General features: G+C 38.0%; 1 protein-coding gene across 1 annotated transcript in view; it reads right to left on the reverse strand.

Annotated features, from left to right (window-relative positions):
• SLC15A2 (solute carrier family 15 member 2) overlaps window positions 1-20,797 on the reverse strand; it is a 52,383-nt gene that overhangs the window by 5,374 nt on the left and 26,212 nt on the right. Inside the window, exons 10-21 of the mRNA XM_004745480.3 lie at window positions 18,470-18,552; window positions 17,934-18,020; window positions 17,677-17,766; window positions 17,540-17,584; window positions 15,942-15,974; window positions 15,138-15,226; window positions 13,821-13,902; window positions 13,131-13,265; window positions 11,614-11,778; window positions 11,407-11,453; window positions 9,709-9,819; window positions 9,146-9,242 (exon numbers count right to left, since the gene is read on the reverse strand). Of these exons, the coding sequence (XP_004745537.2) occupies window positions 9,146-9,242; window positions 9,709-9,819; window positions 11,407-11,453; window positions 11,614-11,778; window positions 13,131-13,265; window positions 13,821-13,902; window positions 15,138-15,226; window positions 15,942-15,974; window positions 17,540-17,584; window positions 17,677-17,766; window positions 17,934-18,020; window positions 18,470-18,552 (1,064 nt within the window). The remainder of the gene's footprint in view (window positions 1-9,145; window positions 9,243-9,708; window positions 9,820-11,406; window positions 11,454-11,613; window positions 11,779-13,130; window positions 13,266-13,820; window positions 13,903-15,137; window positions 15,227-15,941; window positions 15,975-17,539; window positions 17,585-17,676; window positions 17,767-17,933; window positions 18,021-18,469; window positions 18,553-20,797) is intronic.

The raw sequence follows: 20,797 nt of genomic DNA on the forward strand, positions 1-20,797 counted from the left end.
CAATGCTACCCCTATAGGTAAACCAGTTTTAATCCCTCTTTATCTTAGGAAAGTTGAGTCCTTTAACAAACATATCAAGATACATCCAGGATGAATCAAAACAACCTTCCTCACCCACACTGAGAATTTATAACCACCCTCCCATCTTTTTCTTCCACCAGCATTTCTGTGTTTTTGTGTTTGTCCTGATAGTATATAAATCTTACACTTGGGGTTCTTTTTGACGAGGTTCTTCCTTTATTTGTTTATATATATATTTTTTTCTCTTCTCATATACTTTTATCAGACTTTTTGTTTGTCTGTTTTTGTTTACATACTTCATAAATCTTACCTTGGGGCCCATTTGGGCTGAACCTTCTCTTTTATCTTCCCTTTCTTTCCTGTCTCTCTCTCTTTTTTTTCTTTTCCTTTTCTTTTTTCTCTCATTTGGGTGGGGAATCCTGATTGCTCAGAAGCATTCCAGGGTGCACCTTGACTGCACCACGGTCAATACATCCAGCTACATCCATTCAGCCATCTCTCACCAAAATGACTAGGAGGAGGAATGTCCAACAGAAGAAAAATACAGAGGAAAGCCCACTTTCTGCAACAGAGCTAATGGCTATCAACATTGACAATATGTCGGAAAGAGAATTCAGGCTAACAATTACCAGGCAATAGCTAGTTGGAGAAAGCATGGATGACCAAACGGAATTGATTAGGTTGAACTGAAATTGACAAGAGATCATGTTTTCAATGTTAGGGAAGAGCTGAAAGCTACCAGGGATGAGCTTCACAATGATCTCAATGAGTTCCAATCTAATCTAAACTCTCTCAAAGCTAGGGTAACTGAGACAGAAGATAGAATTAGTGATCTGGAGGACAAACAGATAGAAAGAAAGGATCAGGAGGAAGCTTGGAACAAACAGCTTAGAAGCCACGAAAACAGAATCAGGGAAATAAATGATGCCATGAAACGTTCCAATGTCAGAATTATTGGAATCCCTGAGGGGGAGGAGAAAGAAAGAAGTCTAGAAGATATGGTGGAACAAGTTCTTCATGAAAATTTTCTCAATTTTGCAAATGGAAACAGCGTTCATGTATTAGAGGCTGAACGGTTTCCACCCAAGATTATAGATTCCAGAAAAACATCAAAGCACCTGATAGTCAAATTGAGGAATCATTTTGTAGATATAATCTCTTGAAAGCCGCTAGGACAAAAAGGATCCTTACTTACAGAGGAAAGCCCATCAGAATAATGTCAGACCTGTCCACAGAGACCTGGCAAGCCAGAAAGGGCTGGTAAGATATATTCAGGGCACTAAATGAGAAGAACATGCAGTCAAGAATACTTTATCCAGCAAGGCTGACATTCAAAATGGATGGAGAGATAAAGAGTTTCCAAGACCGACAAGGCTTAAAAGACTATGCAACCACCAAGCTGACACTGCAGGAAATATTAAAGGGGGTTCTATAAAAGAGGAAAAATCCTAAGAATAGCATTGAACAGAAATATAGAGACAATCTACAGAAAGAAAGAGTTCAAAGGTAACACGATGTCAATAAAAACGTATCTATCAATAATCACTCTCAATGTGAATGGCCTAAATGTGCCCATAAAATGGCACAGGGTTGCAGATTGGATAAAACAACAGGACCTATCCATATGTTGTCTACAAGAAACCCATTTTGAACCTAAAGATACACCCAGACTGAAAGTGAAAGGATGGAGAAGCATCTTTCATGCCAATGCGCCTCAAAAGAAGGCCAGGGTAGTGATTCTCATATCAGATAAATTAGATTTTAAACTAAAGACTGTAGTCAGAGATATAGAAGGACACTACATCATTCTTAAAGAGACTATCCACCAAGATGATCTAACAATTGTAAATATCTATGTCCCTAATATGGGAGCAGCCAATTACATAAGAAAACTGTTAATCAAGATAAAGAGTCATATTGATATGAATACACTAATAGTAGGAGATCTTAACACGCCTCTCTCAGAAATAGATCATCGAAGCAGAAAATCAATAAAGAAACAAGAGCATTGAATGACACATTGGACCAGATAGACCTCACAAATATATACAGAACATTCCACCCTAAAACAACAGAATACTCATTCTTCTCAAGTGCACATGGAACCTTCTCAAGAATAGACCACATACTGGGTCATAAATCAGGACTCAACCGATACCAAAAGACTGAGATTATTCCCTGCACATTCTCAGATCACAATGCTTTGAAACTGGAGCTCAATCACAAGGAAAAGTTTGGAAGGAACTCAAACACCTGGAAGCTAAAGACCACCTTAATTAAGAATGCTTGGATCAACCAGTAGATCAAAGAAGAACTGAACAATTCATGGAAACCAATGAGAAGAAGACACTTCGGTCCAAAACCTATGGGATACAGCAAAGGCGGTCCTAAGGAGGAAATGCATAGCCATCCAAGCCTCCCTCAAAAAAATTGAAAAATCCAGAATACACCAGCTGTCTCTACATCTTAAAGAACTGGAGAATCAACAACAAATCAAACCAACTCCATACATAAGAAGAGAAATAATCAAGATTAGAGCTGAGATCAATGAGGTAGAAACCAGAGATACAGTAGAATGTATCAATGAAACTAGAAGCTGGTTTTTTGAAAGAATCGATAAGATCAATAAACCATTGGCCACACTAATCCAAAAGAAAAGAGAGAAAGCCCAAATTCATAGAATTATAAATGAAAAGGGAGAGATCAAAACTAACACCGAGGAAGTAGAAACAATCATCAGAAGTTATTATCAACAGTTATATGCCAATAAGCTAAGCAACCAAATGAAATGGATACATTCCTGGAAAACTATAAACTCCCAAAATTGAACCAGGAAGAAACTGACAACCTGAACAGACCAATAACTAGTAACGAGATTGAAGCAGTGATCAAAAACCTCCCAAAAAACAAGAGCCCAGGACCTGATGGATTCCCTGGGGAATTCTACCAAACTTTCAAAGAAGAAATAACACCTATTCTCCTGAAGCCGTTTCAAAAAATTGAAGCAGAAGGAAAATTTCCAGACTCTTTCTATGAAGCCAGCATTACCTTGATCCCCAAACCAGGCAAAGACCCTACCAAAAAGGAGAATTGCAGACCAATATCCCTGATGAATATGGATGCTAAGATTCTCAACAAGATCCTAGCAAACAGGATCCAACAGCACATTAAAAAGATTATCCACCATGACCAGGTAGGATTCATTCCTGGGCTACAAGGATGGTTCAACATTCGCAAATCAATCAATGTGATAGAACAAATCAATAAGAAAATAGAGAAGAGCCACATGGTCCCTCAACTGAAGCAGAAAAAGCATTTGACAAAATCCAGCATCCATTCCTGATTAAAATGCTTCAAAGTATAGGAATAGAGGGAACATTCCTGAACTTCATAAAATCTATCTATGAAAGACCCACAGCAAATATCATCCTCAATGGGAAAAAGCTTGCAGCCTTCCTGTTGAGATCAGGAACACGACAAGGATGCCCACTCTCACCACTCTTGTTCAACATAGTATTAGAAGTCCTAGCAACAGCAATCAGACAACAAAGAGAAATAAAATGTATCCAAATTGGCAATGAAGAAGTCAAACTCTCTCTCTTCGCAGATGACATGATTCTTTATATGGAAAACCCAAAAGACTCCACCCCCAAACTACTATAACTCATACAACAATTCAGCAACGTGGCAGGATACAAAGTCAATGGACAGAAATCAGTGGCTTTCTTATACACTAATAATGAAAATACAGAAAGGGAAATTAGAGAATCGATTCCATTTACTATAGCACGAAGAACCATAAGATACTTGGGAATAAACCTAACCAAAGAGGTAAAGGATCTATACTCAAACTACAGAACACTCATCAAAGAAACTGAAGAAGACACAAAAAGATGGAAGACCATTCCATGCTCTTGGATCAGAAGAATAAACATTGTTAAAATGTCTATACTGCCTAGAACAATCTATACTTTTAATGCCATTCTGATCAAAATTCCACCCGTATTCTTAAAAGAGCTGGAGCAAATAATCCCAAAAATCTCTATGGAATCAAAAGAGACCCCAAATCGCTAAGGAAATGTTGAAAAACAAAAATAAAACTGGGGGAATCACGTTACCTGATTTCAAGCTTTACTAGAAAGCTGTGATCACTAAGACAGCATGGTACTGGCATAAAAACAGACACATAGACCAGTGGAACAGAGTAGAGAGCCCAGACATGGACCCTCAACTCTATGGTCAAATAATCTTCGACAAAACAGGAAAAAATATACAGTGGAAAAAAAACAGTCTCTTCAATAAATGGCACTGGGAAAACTGGACAACTATATGTAGAAGAATGAAACTCGACCATTCTCTTACACTGTACACAAAGATAAACTTGAAATGGATAAAAGACCTCAACGTGAGACAGGAATCCATCAGTACCCTAGAGGAGAACACAGGTGGTAACCTCTTCGATATCAGCCACAGCAACTTCTTTCAAGATATGTCTCCAAAGGCAAAGGAAACAAAAGCAAAAATGAACTTTTGGGACTTCATCAAGATCAAAAGCTTCTGCACAGCAAAGGAAACAGTCAACAAAACAAAGAGGCAACCCACGGAATGGGAGAAGATATTTGCAAATGACAGTACAGACAAAAGATTGATATCCAGGATCTATAAAGAACTCCTCAAACTCAACACACACAAAACAGACAATCATATAAAAAAAAATGGGCAGAAGATAAGAACAGACACTTCTACAACGAAGACATACAAATGACTATCAGACACATGAAAAAATGGTCATCATCATTAGCTATCAGGGAGATTCAAATTAAAACCACATTGAGATACCACCTTACACCAGTTAGAATGGCCAAAATTAACAGGAGAGGAAACAACATGTGTTGGAGAGGATGTGGAGAAAGGGGAATCCTCCTACACTGTTGGTGGGAATGCAGGTTGGTGCAGCCACTTTGGAGAACAATGGGGAGATTCCTTAAGAAATTAAAAATAGAGCTTCCCTATGACCTTCAATTGCACTAATGGGTATTTACCCCAAAGATACAGATGCAGTGAAAAGAAGGGCCATCTGTACCCCAATGTTTATAGCAGCAATAGCCACGGTCACCAAACTGGAAAAAACCAAGATGCCCTTCAACGGACGAATGGATAAGGAAGATGTGGTCCATATACACTATGGAGTATTATGCCTCCATCTTTTGTAGCAACATGGACGGGACTGGAAGAGATCATGCTGAGTGAAATAAGTCAAGCAGAGAGAGTCAATTATCATATGGTTTCACTTATTTGTGGAGCATAACAAATAGGATGGAGGACAAGGGGAGATGGAGAGGAGAAGGGAGTTGAGAGAAATTGGAAGGGGAGGTGAACCATGAGAGACTATGGATTCTGAAAAACAATCTGAGGGTTTTGAAGGGGGAGGGGGTGGAAGGTTGGGGGAACCAGCTGGTGGGTATTAGAGAGGGCACATATTGCATGGAGCACTGGGTGTGGTGCAAAAACAATGAATACTGTTACACTGAAAAAAATAAATTAATTTAAAAAAAAAAGAAACTCATATGTTGAAGTCCTAACCCTAACTGAGTCCTAACTGAGAATGTGACCTTATTTGGATATAGAGTTGTTGCAGATATAATTAGTTGTATTAAAATGGGGGCATAAGGGTGGGCTCTAACCCAATATAACCAGTATCTTGGTGAAAAAAGAAGAAAATTGGACTCAGACAAGCATATAAGAAGAATTCTATATGAAGATGAACGCAGAGATTGGGGTGATTCTTCTACATAACAAGGAATACCAAATGTTACCAGAAAACTAGAAAACTAGAAGTAAGGGAAAAGCATGGAAAATATTCTTCTTCACAGCCCTCAGAAGGACCAACACATTGGTCTTGGACTCCTTGCTTTCATGACTGTAAAACAATAAACTCCTATATTTAAGCCACTCTACTTCTGGAACCTGGTTACAGCAGCCCTAGAAAACTATCACTAGGTTGTTTTATCATCTGGACATTAATTAAGGTAACATACCATATCAATAGGATAAAGGACAAAAACCACATAAGTCTCTCAATAGACATAGAACAAGCACTTAACAAAACTCAACCCCTTTTCATGGTAAAAAACAAACAAACAAAAACCTCAACAAGCTAAGAATAGAAGGAAACAACCTACTAACTGACTATGGGCATTAAGGAGGGCATGTGATATAACGAGCACTGGGTGTTATATGCAATTGATGAATAATTGAACTCTACATCTAAAATTAATGATATACTACATGTTAATTAATTGAATTTAAATAAAGTAAGAAAAACAATAGATGGTATCTATGAAAAACCTATAGCTAACATACATAATGATAAAAAACTGATTACTTTCCCCCCAGGAGAGTGTCTGTTCTCACTACTTCTAGTCCACATTATTCTAGAGCTTCAAATCCTGGCAATGAGTCAAGAAAAAGAGATAAAAGACATCCATATTGAAAAGGAAGAAGTAAAGCTATCTCTATATAGATGACATAGTCTTGTATAAAAAGGCCTAAGGGATCCACTAGAAAAACTATTAAAACTAATAAATGAATTCAGTAAGGTTGCAGGATAAAAGATCAACATACAAAATCAATTGGTTTTTCTACACGCTTGCAGTGAACAATCTGAAATTGAAATTAGAAGAATAACTCCATTAACAACAGTATCATGGGGCACGTGGGTGGCTCAGTTGGTTAAGTGTTCAACTCTCAATTTCGGCTCAGGTCATGATCTCAGGGTTGTGAGATCCAGCCCCAATAGGACTCTGCATTGGGCTGGGCATGGAGCCTGTTTAAGATTCTTTCTCTCTCTCTTTCTTTCCCTGCCCCTCCCAACTGCTCTCTCTCTCTCTCTCTCTAAAACCAAAACAACCAAAACCCCCAATAGCGTCACAAAGAATAAATACTTACAAATATCCTTATGCCCCTCCCACTGCTCTCTCTCTCTAAAACAAAAACAACCAAAAAAATCCCAATAGCATCATAAAGAGTAAAATGCTTATGAACAAATTTAACAAAGTAAATGTAAATCCTATACTCTAGAAACTACACTGTTGAAAATGTTAGATGTTAAGGAAGATCTAAAAAAATGGAAAGAGATCTCATGTTCACTGATCAGAAGACTTAATATTGTTAAGATAGCAATATTCCTCAAAATCACCTACAGATTAAATGCAATCCCTATCCAAATCCCAGCTAGCTTCTGAATCTAAACTGATCCAAAAATTTATATGGAAATCCCTGGGGGGTGGACCAGAATAGCCAAACCAATCTTGAAAATGAAGTATAAAGTTGGATGACCTATACTTTCTGATTTTAAAATTTTCTACAAAGTAACAACAATCAAAACAGTGTGGTACTGGCACAAGTACAAACGTATAGATCAATGGAATAGAACTGAGAATATAGAAATAAGCCCTCACATCTATGGTCAACTGATTTTTTTTTTTAAGATTTTATTTATTTATTTGACAGAGAGAAAGATCACAAGTAGGCAGAGAGGCAGGCAGAGAGAGGGGGAAGCAGGCTCCCCGCCAAGCAGAGAGCCAGACGCCAGACTCGATCCCAGGACCCTGAGACCATGACCCGAGCCGAAGGCAGCGGCCCAACCCACCAAGCCACCCAGGTGCCCCTGGTCAACTGATTTTTGACAAGAGTACCGAGGCCATTTAATGGGAGAAGAACAGACTTTTCAACAAATTGTGCTGGGACAACTGAATATTCACAAAGAACGAATAAAGTTAACCTCCTAATTCTTGCCACATGCAAAAATTAACTCAAAATGGATTAAAGATCTAAATATAAGAGCTAAAACTATAAAACTCTTAGAAGAAAACATAAGCAGGGGTGCCTGGATGGCTCAGTGGGTTGGGCCTCTGCCTTCAGCTCAGATCATGATCTCAGGGTCCTGGGATCAAGCGCATCGGGCTCTCTGCCTGCCTCTCTGTCTACTTGTGATCTCTCTGTCAAATAAATGAATAAAATCTTTAAAAAAAAAAAAGAAGAAGAAAACATAGGCATAAATCCTCATGACTTTGGATTATGCAATGGTTTCTTTGATATGACTTCAAAAGCATAAAGTAACCAAAGAAAAAGAGTAAACTGAACATCATAAAAATTAAAAATTCTTGTTCTTCAATGGACAACATCAAGAAAGTTAAAAAACATACTCAACAGGGAAATATGTTTAAATCGTATATTTGATAACAGACATATCTAAAATATATAAAGAATGCTTACAACTCAATAATAAAGACCCCAATTAGAAATTTGACAAAGGATCTGAATAGACATTTCTCCAAAGCAGGTATGCAAATCTCCAATAAGCTCATGAAAAGATGCTCAACAACAGTAGCCATTAATAAAATACATATCAATACTACAATGAGATACCATTTCATACCTATGATAGCCTACTAGGATGGCTATAAAAAAAAAAACAGAAAAACAAGTATTGGTAAAGATGTGGAAAAATTGCAACCCTCATATACTATTGGTGAAAATGTAAAATGGAATTCATTTTGGAAAAGTTCCCAGTGGTTCCTCAAATGTTTAAACATAGAACTACTATGTGACCCAGCAATTCCACTCCCAGATATATACCCAAGAGATGTGAAAATATATGGCCACACAAAAAGTTGTATATGATGTTCCTAACAACATTATTTATAATAGTGAAAAGGTAGGAAAAACCCAAATGTCCATTAACTGATGAATTGACAAATTGAAATGTGTTACATCTATACAGTGGAATATTATTTGGTAATAACAAGAAATGAAGCACTGATACATGTCTCAATATGAATGAACCCTGAAAAACATGCCAAATGAAAGAATCCAGACACAAAGGGCCACATATTATATCATTCTGTATTTCTATTAGATGCGTGCTACCAACGTTATCTCTTGTAACATCCCTTCTAGAGACCTTAGTAAGTTTTCTAAAGTCATGACAGAACCTATCACTTTACACTAGAAATAAGTATGTGATCGCAGGATAAATGCAGATCCAGACATAGACATATAGATACAAATATAGATACAGTTATATGGAAGGAGAGAGTGGCGGTGGCCATGAGCTACTTACATTAATAATAACAAACAGATAAGCTGCACCAGGGTCTAGTAGACCCATATTCAGTGAAAAGTTCTTATCTTCTGTTCTACAATGCACCGCAGGGTATCTGAAACAGGATAGTTTTAGTTAGAACAAACACCACAGCCTAGAAAAGCACTCCCATTTCCAGGGGAAAGACTGATCTCATCTCTCAGGCTGAGTCAAGCAGAAAAGCCACCATTTCTTTTGAAGGCAAGTCTCTAGGAGTGAAATATTTCTGTGCCAGGTTTTTCAGCCACTGATCTGAGCTCTTCATTCCTACCAGGTATTTTTTTTTTTTTTTAACTTTACAGCTAAATAAAGAAAGCACAAACATCTCCTTTTGTGGATTTCAGGGCCCAAGTTTTCTCACTGAATTCTTGTGAATTTTTCTCCTCCAAATCTTATGAATTAGTGGAATAGTGTAAAACAGTGAACCTGAGTATACTCAAAATTAGCTGAGATATACCAAATCCCCTCACCTATATGCAAAGAAATCATTAAAAAAACAGCTGTTGATAAGAATAAAATGTTCACAAGGGTAATGCTCTTACTCTCCACTTTGTAGAGTTGTGTAAGCAGACACACCGTAGTCTTCACCAACAGTGAGGGAGATATCTGTACCCAGGGAGATGTTGACCTCTTTACGTAAAGTATTAATAAACCTAAGGGTAGAGACATTGTTACACATCAGACAAACCCTCACAAACAGGGACACCTGTTTACCACTATGTTCCCAGTGCCTAGAACAGTTTTTGGCAGACAAAGGTCCATGTTATATATTATTATTATATATATATATTATTATATATTATTAGATGGATAAATAAATGAACTCACATGTAAGAAATAATCAATAGTCTTAGTTATCCTTAACTTTATCGTTCCTGAGGTATTAGTTTTCCATCTGTCACACTCTTACATCATCTCTAGCTGGGATGGACACAATCATGATCACCTATGGCAGTCTGAGTTGCCTCATTAATCCAGTTTAGGCACATCCAATTTCTTTCCCTCTTATAATAGTGGGATTCATCAGTTGAGACTCCACTAAGAAAAATTAGTGGATATATGTACACTAGAAATATATATATATATATGTATATATATACACATATATATTTTTTTCCAGTATTTATGTAAAACTGATACTGTATCTTCTTATAAATGAAGTCTGATTTGACTATACAAAACTCGGACTCCCAGGCATTAGTAGGTTGAGTTTTCATTTTGGAATCTGCAGACAATTCTGAACCCTTCCAGAATGATCTTTTTAGTGTCCTGAACCTGGATTCCTAAACTGTTTCCTCAGTATGGGTTTTGGTATTTTGATAGCTTTTGTACTAATCTCTGGCCCACCAGGTAAGAAGGGGAGTTTCCTCTAGAACATCTATGGTGATTCCTGCACTGATCTAGAAATTTCCTTTTACCCCTTCTGGAGGTTCCTATGGTTCTCTCACCCAGGGAAGTCCTAGCCTCACTATCATCTTACTTATTTTGAGTTGTTTACTTTTTATAAAACATATTCAAAAGGAAATTATTATGACAGTTCCACCCTTCAGCAAAGTTGAGACATTTCATTACAAGTTCTCCTCTAAAGTGCTAGTCTCAACAGCAGCCACCTAATCTTGATGGACATAGGCATGTGCATCTGTCTATTTCATGCCTGATTTCCTGCTGCAGAGAGCAGGTGACCTCTTGGATACTCCATTTCTGTAACTTTCATTGGCTGTCTGACATGACTTTGGGGCTTATCTGGATTCAAAAACAAGTCTTTTGACTCCAAAGGTATTACCTTTACTCCACCATGGTGCCTCTACAGGCTTATAATAAAACTATACTTTGCTTTAAAAATACAGTAACAATAAGAGATATTCAACTACCAACCATGAAGAGAGGATTATTTGCTCACTCCTGAATTTTTTCCCAGTGATCACAGAGATGAAAGTACTTAATTATTTTCCTGAGAGCAAAATAAGTGGATAAAATTCAACAGAAAGGGATGTATTCACCAGAGTACAGGGGGCACATACAGATACAGGGTCATATTTTTAATACCATATGGGAAAGCAAGCTTATCTGCCTCTTATTGTTCTAGAAGATGCCTTTGAGACCAATGCCCTTGATATTATAGGAGAGAGAATCCATGTACAAGACAAGTAAAATGTGAGGCTGCTTTATCTGAAGCCCCACAGATCAGAAGAGATCAAGAATCAACACAGAGGGGCTTTGGGTCTCCTTGACAACCAAACCTTACAGCTGTCATCCCATTGGTTGTTTTGTTTTCTTCAACCTTCACCTATAATAGAGGAAAGTAAAAATCAGTTACAGCTGACAACAAGAAACTGATAATGAGAAAATCTAATCATAAGACTTATCTTCGGTAATACTTATCTTTGATGAGCTGGTTAAAATACACTCTGATAACAATTTGGAACCTAAGCTACTCCTCAACTTACCATCATGCTGGAAATGTTTTTTCCATCTTCTAGAATGATCAGACTGTACCAGTTCTTCTCCTCCATAGAATGCTTAGTGTAGACAGACAGATTGTGATATTTTAGGTAGAAGTGGAAATCCTGGCTTTTTGTCTTCAGGTGGAGCTGGGCATAGTGTGGCATCTTCTATAGAATGAAGAAACTGTCATATTCACTTTCTACCCTATCATAGGCATCAATATCTCACAACATCCCAGGGTGGGTGAGCTCATCAAATACTTTCAACTTTGCCCTTTAACCTAGTAATTCTATCTTTAGGAATATGCCATATGAGAGTAATTAGAGACATGCATAAGGATTTACGAATAAGGATGTTCTTTGTAGAATTATGTATATTATTTTTTTTAAAGATTTTATTTATTTATTTGACAGAGAGAGATCACAAGTAGGCAGAGAAGCAAGCAGAGAGAGAGAGGAGGAAGCAGGCTCCCCGCCGAGCAGAGAGCCCAATGCGGGACTCTATCCCAGGACCCTGAGATCATGACAGAGGCTTAACCCACTGAGTCACCCAGGCACCCCAGAATTATGTATATTAATAATAAAAACTTAAACGCCTATAAGGAAATACTTCAATAAACTATGATATATCTATAAAATGGAATATCATGTGTCCATTAAAATCATATTCTCAAATTATCTAAGGATACAGAAGGATGCTTATGAGATGATTAATGTTAATAAAAAAATCAAAGTTCAGTACTATAGAGTTTGACTACCTTTTAGAAATTAGTTTATTTGTGTATACCAATATGCTGATTGATCATCTCTGGGTGATGCAATTATAGGTGGTTTTTATGTCTTTCTATATACCCTCCAGTTTTCAATAATAGATGTATATTAATTTCATTATTAAAAAGTAATATTTTAAAATAAATATTTCAGAGGCACCTGGGTGGTGCAATCGGTTAAGCAACTGATTCTTGCTTTCAGCTCAGGTTGTGACCTCAGGGTTGTGAGATTGAGCCCCACATCAGGGTCTGCACTCAGCATGGAGTCTGTTTGAGATTCTCTCTCTCTCTTCCTCTGCCCCTCCCACTCATGCTCTTGCTCTCTAAAATAAATAAATAAATCTTTAAAAACTATAAATATTTCACAACATGTACAGTAGTAATGGTGAAAATAAGCGAGCCAAATCCTTCCAGAGGATGTGATGTTAGGAGACAGTTTGAAATAACAGTACAAATTACAACCTACTGAGACCGTACAGTGTCCCTGACACTATGCTAAGTGCTTCACATATAATACTTATCCTTACAACAGCTCATGGCATAAAAATTATTGCCATTTTATAGGTACTGAAACTGAGGTTTAGAGATAAAATAACTTGTTCAGGGTCTTATAGCTAGGGAATGGTAGAACCAGGAATTGGACTGGGGATAGTTTGCCTCTACAAGTGCATGCTTCTAACTACAATATTATGCTGTCACCTTGTTGCATAATCTGAATGTGTTTCTAATTTATTCAAGTCCATATCTTACCTGAAAGGATTTAATGGACTCTTCCAACAGAGTATTGTTTTCATCTCCCAGTACTGTCACCTTCACCTCATCATCCGCCAGATTCAAGGCTTGCAGGAAAATCTTTTGGGAACCGGGCTGCAGTGGGGTCATTCTCTTAGGACAGAGAACACAGGTCAGAATTACCAACAACCCTCGGAGGGAGTTCTCAGTCCTACCTCTGACGTCCTAGTCCGTCCAGTCAGGAGGATGCAGTTTTCTCCCTCTGGAGGGCATTTGGCTTAGAGAACTCTGAAGGCAGTCTGGAGGGGAGAAACACCAGCTCAGTGCAGGGAGCCCTGATGCTACATGACAGACTCCATGCTTTTTGACTCAGTTGTGACCTCATAAGTCATTCCCCAATAATGCCTATTTGATCTGCCAACTATTCAAAAGCCTGTCTTTCCAAACAGACAAGAAGATAGCTTGGATATTAGTGTTTGGGAATTCCTTGACAGTATACTCTGGATCACTCAGGTGGGAGGTGGTCCTTGTTTTGCATTGCTCTTCTACCCATATCTACTCATTTACCACAGATAGTTATGATGCATCTTGTCTAAAACAGGTTCTGTGCTAGGTCCCAGGCACAGAACTGAACAAGTCAGAAGAGTGAACAATGATATGTTTGACTCAGTTTGACTCCTCATGGAGCTTAAGATTTATTGAACTCACATCAATTTTTATCTCCACAGCTGCTGCAACTGCAAATGCTAGGCTTGCTAGGATCATACCAACAGCCATTTTCCTAAGCGATCTGCAGAAGGAAGGGATAGACAATTACATGGAAACTTTAGACTCAAAGGCTAAAATTGAAACCCTCTAAGCCTACCATTAAAGACCTTTCCTGATTTGGTCTCAGCTACTTCTCCCCTTCACACAGCTTTCTTCCTCTACTCATCACACTGAATAGTTTTCTATTCAACCCATTTCCTCACCTCAACTTTTGTTTATGATGATCTTTCTATCCATTATGTCATCATACCAAAAAATAGTAGTAACACACCCAAATTTATTGGACATTTACCATATGCCAAGCACGATACATTATTATCCCATTTTCTTTTCCTCCACAAGTCTTTCTTGACTCTAGCAGTAAGAAGGACTCTTTTTTCTCCATAACTCCCTGGCACTTTGCTTCCCTTCTTACTGAACTTAATATATTTCACGTTGGGTAATAATTATCCTTGCATGTGTTCTACCTCCCTTACTAAACAGGGAACTCTTTCAGCATTCATTTGTGCTGTTATATTTGCATGGCATTCGTGCTAAACTCAGTAATATCTGCTCAACTAATGAGTAAATGACAAAAGGCCATTTGAATATTATAATGTCATCATCAAAAAGAAAATGCCATTAAATCAGGAATAGAGGAGACTTGAAATCCTCCTCTGTCAAATTTACAAAAAATAACACTTCTTTTTAAGTTTTTATTTATATTCCCATTAGTTAACATAGTGTAATATTAGTTTCAGGTGTATACTGAATCACATTATAGTGATTCAACAGTTCCATACGACATCTGGTGCTTCTATTTAGAATGGGAGAAAAGCAGTAATTAGGGACAACCTATTTCTGCTCTTACCAGGTCCCTGCTTTGTTTCATATGGACAATAAAAGATTTAAAGGGATTAATTATCATCACAGGATTTAGACTTCTTTGAAGAGGCAACATTCAAGAACAAAGCAACAAGTTGCTTTAGGAGCCTATTCTCACACAATTTTGACTTTCTGTGAAGCTTAGATCTACCCTTTCAACATCATGCAGTTAAGTGTGCAGGAATGGCTTGGACTCTCTATAATGAAAATTAGCTAGATCTAATTCCCATCCTCCAGTACCAATAGGCATTTAGTTTAACTTGGGTACACAGAAACAGAAAAATGATATACCAAAACAAATCATACTAAGTATAAAGTACTGACATTGAATCTTTTTTTAAGCTGAGCAAATATTAAGTCAGTCTGAGCAATAAAGGCATGGTGAGCACTTACGAGAAATTAATTCCACATTTGGAAACCAGACGATAAATGACAAGGTCAAACAATGGGATGAAGATAAGAACCAGGAGGGGATTTAGTACCTGTAATACCATGGTAAAAAGAATAGTTACAAAGTGTTCTTCTGTCTTGAGTGTAAGTGTTCTCATTTGCTTGTGTGCACTCTCCCTAACATCCAAACATATTTTCGTCATACTAAGTACAGAATGATTCCACATCTCTCAGTCCCGTTACACCAAGGACTCTGATTTCTCCTGCATAGCACCTCAGCTTCTGAACATCCTACAGAATCAGTTTCACTCTGAAACTGTTTTTCTGTCAATCAGTTAGGATTTCTTCCCTATCATTTTCACTTATTTTCTCCTGTTCCACAGCTGAAGGGAAAATGTCATGGAGAAAAGAAGAGAAGGAAGTCTTGGGGATTAAACAAGGGTTAAAAAAAGAAATGGGAATACCGGTAAACTGAGATTCTGACTTTGTTACTCACACAACAATGCCTTATACTTTCTTGGACAATATTTCCAAGGTACTACCTTAACAGGGAAAAATATCTTATGCTTATACATCTCCTGTGAGCTCAAAATTCACCCTCCTTGGAGCTGGGCAGGAGCTGCTTACTTAAAAGAGGATGTGAAAGAGAAGTGTGAGGCTTAAGGAGAGTATTTTCATCCTTATCCTTAACCCTCCTCAACATATAAGGAAACAAATGTCCAGTTACAGTTGGTGATCCCATTACTTCAGATAGAAGTATGGATGAGGAAAGCCATAAATCCCTATGAGTATACAGAAATCTCTTACCTGCATCTGGTCTGGCTGAAGCACAAAAAAACCCTGAAACATAATAACAAATTACATTTATACAGTGACAAAAGACAAGAAAAGCTTATATCAAAAATACTGTTAATTATCTGCCATGAGGGTGCAGCCTGCTTGAGATTCTCTTTCTCCTTTTCCCTCTGCCCCCCCCCCCCACTTGTGTTCTCTCAAAACAGAAAATATTTTAATTAGCAGGTGAGACACAAAAGATAAAATCTACCAGTCATTGGTTCAGGGCCATATGGTGCTTTTAAGGGTATTTGGGGAAACAGACTGGGAATGGCTTCAGGCTATGTTTACTGAAGGCAGGTAGGCCTAAGGGAGAATATTCTTTTTCTTGAGAGAATAGGGTCAATGTGTTTTTGTTAATTTCAGTCACTGCCATTGTAGGAGGTAATGTGCAGCATAAGACATCATGGTTAGGGTGAAGACTTCCACTTACACATAGTGTTTCCAGAGTTGTTCTAGAGGGGTCAATAACAGAACAACCACAGTGAATCCTGGGCAATAAGAGAAGGGAGGGGCACCTGGGTGGCTCAGTGGGTCAAAGCCTCTGCCTTCGGTTCAGGCCATGGTCCCAGGGTCCTGGGATCCAGCCCTGCATTGGGCTCTCTGCTCAGCATGGAGCCTGCTTCCTCCTCTCTGCCTGCCTCTCCTGCCTACTTGTGATCTCTGTCTGTCAAGTAAATAGATAAAATCTTTTTAAAAAGAGAGAGAGAGAGAGAGAAAGGGAAAAAGTAACTTGAGTTTGACAGGCTCCAAACAGATTGGTTAATGAAATCCTAGCATCATTCTCTCCTGCCTCCTTTACCACGAAGATGTAGAAAAACATTATAATTAAGTAGAACAATTGAGAACACAGATGAAACTTTGAGCTGGCCAAAGAATGGAGAATAGAAAAACAGAAAATAATGTTTACAACTTTCTTATTCCTTATCTATGTACAAAATACTGCACTTCCAAGTCCTCCACATGATCTCAGCCCAGATGCTGGGCTACATGTGCAGTAGCACCAGTCAAACCTGAGCCTGCTGTGCCCCAGGAAGGCTGAGAGGGGAGCAAACAACCTCTATCCCACAACTGGATCACTTCATTGACTATCTTCTCAGTACTACCCTGTACACACTGAAACCTTTCCATCCTTATATTCCTGATATCTAAAAATAATATTCTGTTTTTTTTTTTTTAAGATTTTATTTATTTGTCAGAGAGAGAGCGAGAGCGCGCGAGCACAAGCACAAGCAGGCAGAGTGGCAGGCAGTGGAGAGAGAAGCAGGCTCCCTGCTGCGCAAGGAGCCTGATGCGGGACTTGATCCCTAGACTCTGGGATCATGACCTGAGCAAAGGCAGCGGCTTAACCAACTGAGCTACCCAGGCACTCCCCAATAATATTCTGTTTTTTATTTCTAGAGTAGCTTTTTAAAATTTTGCGTACTCAGTACCTTCATGTTAAAGACAACTCTCTTCTGATCTTAAGTCTGTTTTCAGGCAAAAAACCCAAAGAAATCATTTTCCTTAAAAAAGGAAATTTATGTATTATGAAGAAAAGAATAGATTTCTCTGGAAAATCTTTTTCTCACCAAATTCCCATTCATCCTGGTGGCTTGCAAGGTCCATCGTGAGCCCTAGGGCAGACAGAAGTGATTATGAGAAATCTCTTTCTTGTGGGAGGAAAGGGGCTGGAAGAAGGGGTAGCTTTCAAAAGAACTATTCTTACCTGCTGATCCAAAAGAGCCCAGAACATGGGCAATGGGATATAAAGGAATAGTACCCTGGTCAGTGCCTTCACATCCATAATGAGCTGCTTCTGCAAGAAAGGGGAAGAAGGAACAGGCTGCATTGCTAAATTTGGTTGTCTTGCTTACAGTAAAAATGTGCCAGAACGGTAAGAGGAGAGGCCAAATGCAGCAAGAGGGAATCAGTTTGGACTTAGGAAGATCTCCATAGAGGCATATTTCCTCAGTTCCAACTTACAGGGTATTTCTCAGCTGCCCAGTCCAGCCAGTGTTGTCGCTTTGGAATGTCCCCAGAGCGGTTGTTGAAACGGTTGGAAATAGCAAACTAGGGCAGAGCATAGATATCACATGAGAGACAAAAAGAAACCATTCCAATTCATTATCCCTTCCTCAGACATACATACTTTAAGTGACTTACTTCCACCCTTTGCTTTCATCAGACATTGAATTTCAGAATATTTCCAATATAATTTTATCTATCCCTATATCCTGTTGGCAACATATATAATGTATACACATTTCAGATGATTTTTGCCAATTTAAAAAATGTCAACATCATCATCATCATCATCATCATCATTATTATTATTATTATTTTACTTAATGGTTGAGTAGAGGTACAGAGGAAAATGGATTAATCTCAGCCTGCCAAAAGGTACAGAGGTAAAACATTAGTCATTGGGGAAAATAAATACCTGTGTTTAAAGGCCTTTAAGCTCAGCATATAATTTTTTTCCATTGATTGAAAAAGGCAGGTAAACAAGTCAGACTTACCCAGATACATTTGGCAACTTGAGTTACTATGTTTCCTTCAGGAGGTGGTTTTCTGTATATTTTGCTTCCCATTGAAAACACAACTGCAGTTAATACACAAACAAGGTTCTTAGCTTCTCATTCAGCACATTCAGTATGTCAATGCTAAGGATAGGCTGCTGACGTGTAGGAGTGTCTGGCAAATCTTTTAAAGGGAGGGCTCTGACTTAAACCTCCCAACTTTCAGAATTATATAAATTATGGGACCCAAGAGAAGAATAAAGTTGTCAGTTGTTAAGAGAAGGAATCTGTTGAGACTTCCCTGTATCACAGAAAGGGAAGTCATCTCTGGATTCTCTCTTCTTTCGCCATCTCTACATCTGATATTTTATCAAGTTTTCATTTAGACTCTTTCTTCAATGTATTTCCCATCTGCCCTTCTTTTAATTTACTATTGCTATAATTCTTGTTTAGGGCCTCACAACCTCTGCCCTGGATTATTAAAATGTCTAGCAAGTACTTTTTCAATCCCTAGTATCTTCCTTCTCTTATCTGATGCCAAATTAAAACCTTCTTACCAGGACCTACCTAAAAAGTCCAAACTCCTGGCAGGAAAGGCCTTCCCAAATTCATATTATCCTGATGATGATTATTATTATCATTAACCATCTTTAAAGGTTTATTATTATATGTAAAGCATTAAGTCTTTTATATATATTAACTGATTTCATCTGAAAAAATAGGTACTACTCTCTACATTTTATTGAGGAAATTGAAGATAAAAGAAATTAAGCAATTTGTGCAGATCACATAGCTAGAAAATGCCAGAAATTGCATTTTTGACCTGAGGTCTGTTTGACTCAGAAATCTACCCATTTAACCACCATAAAACATCTCATTCACTCATTCTTGCACTAAACACTGTGCTAGACACTATTGAGACTGATGATATAAGAAAGATGTGGCCCCGTGGAGCTCACCTAAAGCTACTCCTTCCCATTTTATGTTTCATTATTTTCCACTAGGTCTCTACATTCTAACCACTGATCATCATTCCTACAAAAAATTCTATTCTGTACCATTAATATACTTGAGCTCATTCTCTTTTCCTTACCCCATATTCTTTAATCACATCCCAACAACTAATTATAAGTAGATTTTATTTTCATATTTTTCTTTCTATTTTCTAAATTACCAACATTAGTTGATATTATTTTTATAATAATATTATAAAATAGTAAATATTATTTTTTTCAAATTTATTAACTAACATCAGCAGGAAGACTATCGTAGTATGATTCCAGATGTACTTCCCTCCTTAATGGATTTCCCAACTCCAGCAAGATGTCCCTCGAGTAGATCTTCTACCAAAGATGTCTTGTCAGTGACAAGACCTTCCAGCATCTTTGCACACCAGAATGCCTGAATCCTCTTACTTTTCCTTATCTTAACTTTCTAAATTCTCTATTCCACTCATATTCACATCACCACGTTTTCTTTATTCATCCTCTTAGTGTCTCCAAAACTTCTCCAAATAGCACCTTTTACCTACCACAGTCTTCTTATTGCTGACAGAAAAGAAATTGTTGGATGCCAATCTTGGGAGACAAGTGGGCAGATAAAGAGGTATCTAGACAAGAGGAAGATTTTGGAGAGGAAATAGGTTGGCCCTAAAACTAAGAATGACCTAGAAATCTCAATAGTGGAGGGGACAGTGGAAGTGGTAAAAGGAAGGCCAGGTGATGAACTGGATAAGTCCACACTTAAATGTCAAGGCCACTCAACTAAAGAAGAGGATGGGAACCTTACGTTTCCCTACTAGTTCTTCCTTGCTGTAGAGGATATTGCTTCCTACTTCACAAAGAAAACAGAAGCTGTCAAATGGAAATTGTCTCAACTTCCTGCCACCAAATCTATTAAATCCTGTATCCACACCTATCCTCTCCTCCCTCCAGTTAGCTGAAGGCAATGTTCTTCCTCTGCACAAAGGTAATTCTGCCATTTGTGCTTTCATACTGATTATACTGTCTCTTCCTTGCATCTTCAACCTCTTTCTCTACTAGAGCCTTCCCAATAATATTCAAGCATGTCTGCCATCCTCTCTTGACTCCATGTCACATTCAGCTATACATACCATTTTCCCTTTTTCTCACCCCTTAGTCATTTCCTATTCTACTCTAATCAGTCTTGAATCTTCGCCAATCTACCATAACTGACATTCTCCGAATCAATGACCTTCTTATTGCTCTATTCAATGGGCATTTTTCTCCCTGATCTTACTTTCTGACTCAGTAACATTTGTTACTCTGAACAATGCCCTTAGAACTACCAATTTGGCCATTCCTTCTT

The sequence above is a fragment of the Mustela putorius genome, unplaced genomic scaffold (genome assembly GCF_011764305.1).
Source record: "Mustela putorius furo isolate JIRA1106 unplaced genomic scaffold, ASM1176430v1.1 tig00003834_pilon_pilon_pilon, whole genome shotgun sequence".
NCBI lineage: Eukaryota > Metazoa > Chordata > Mammalia > Carnivora > Mustelidae > Mustela > Mustela putorius.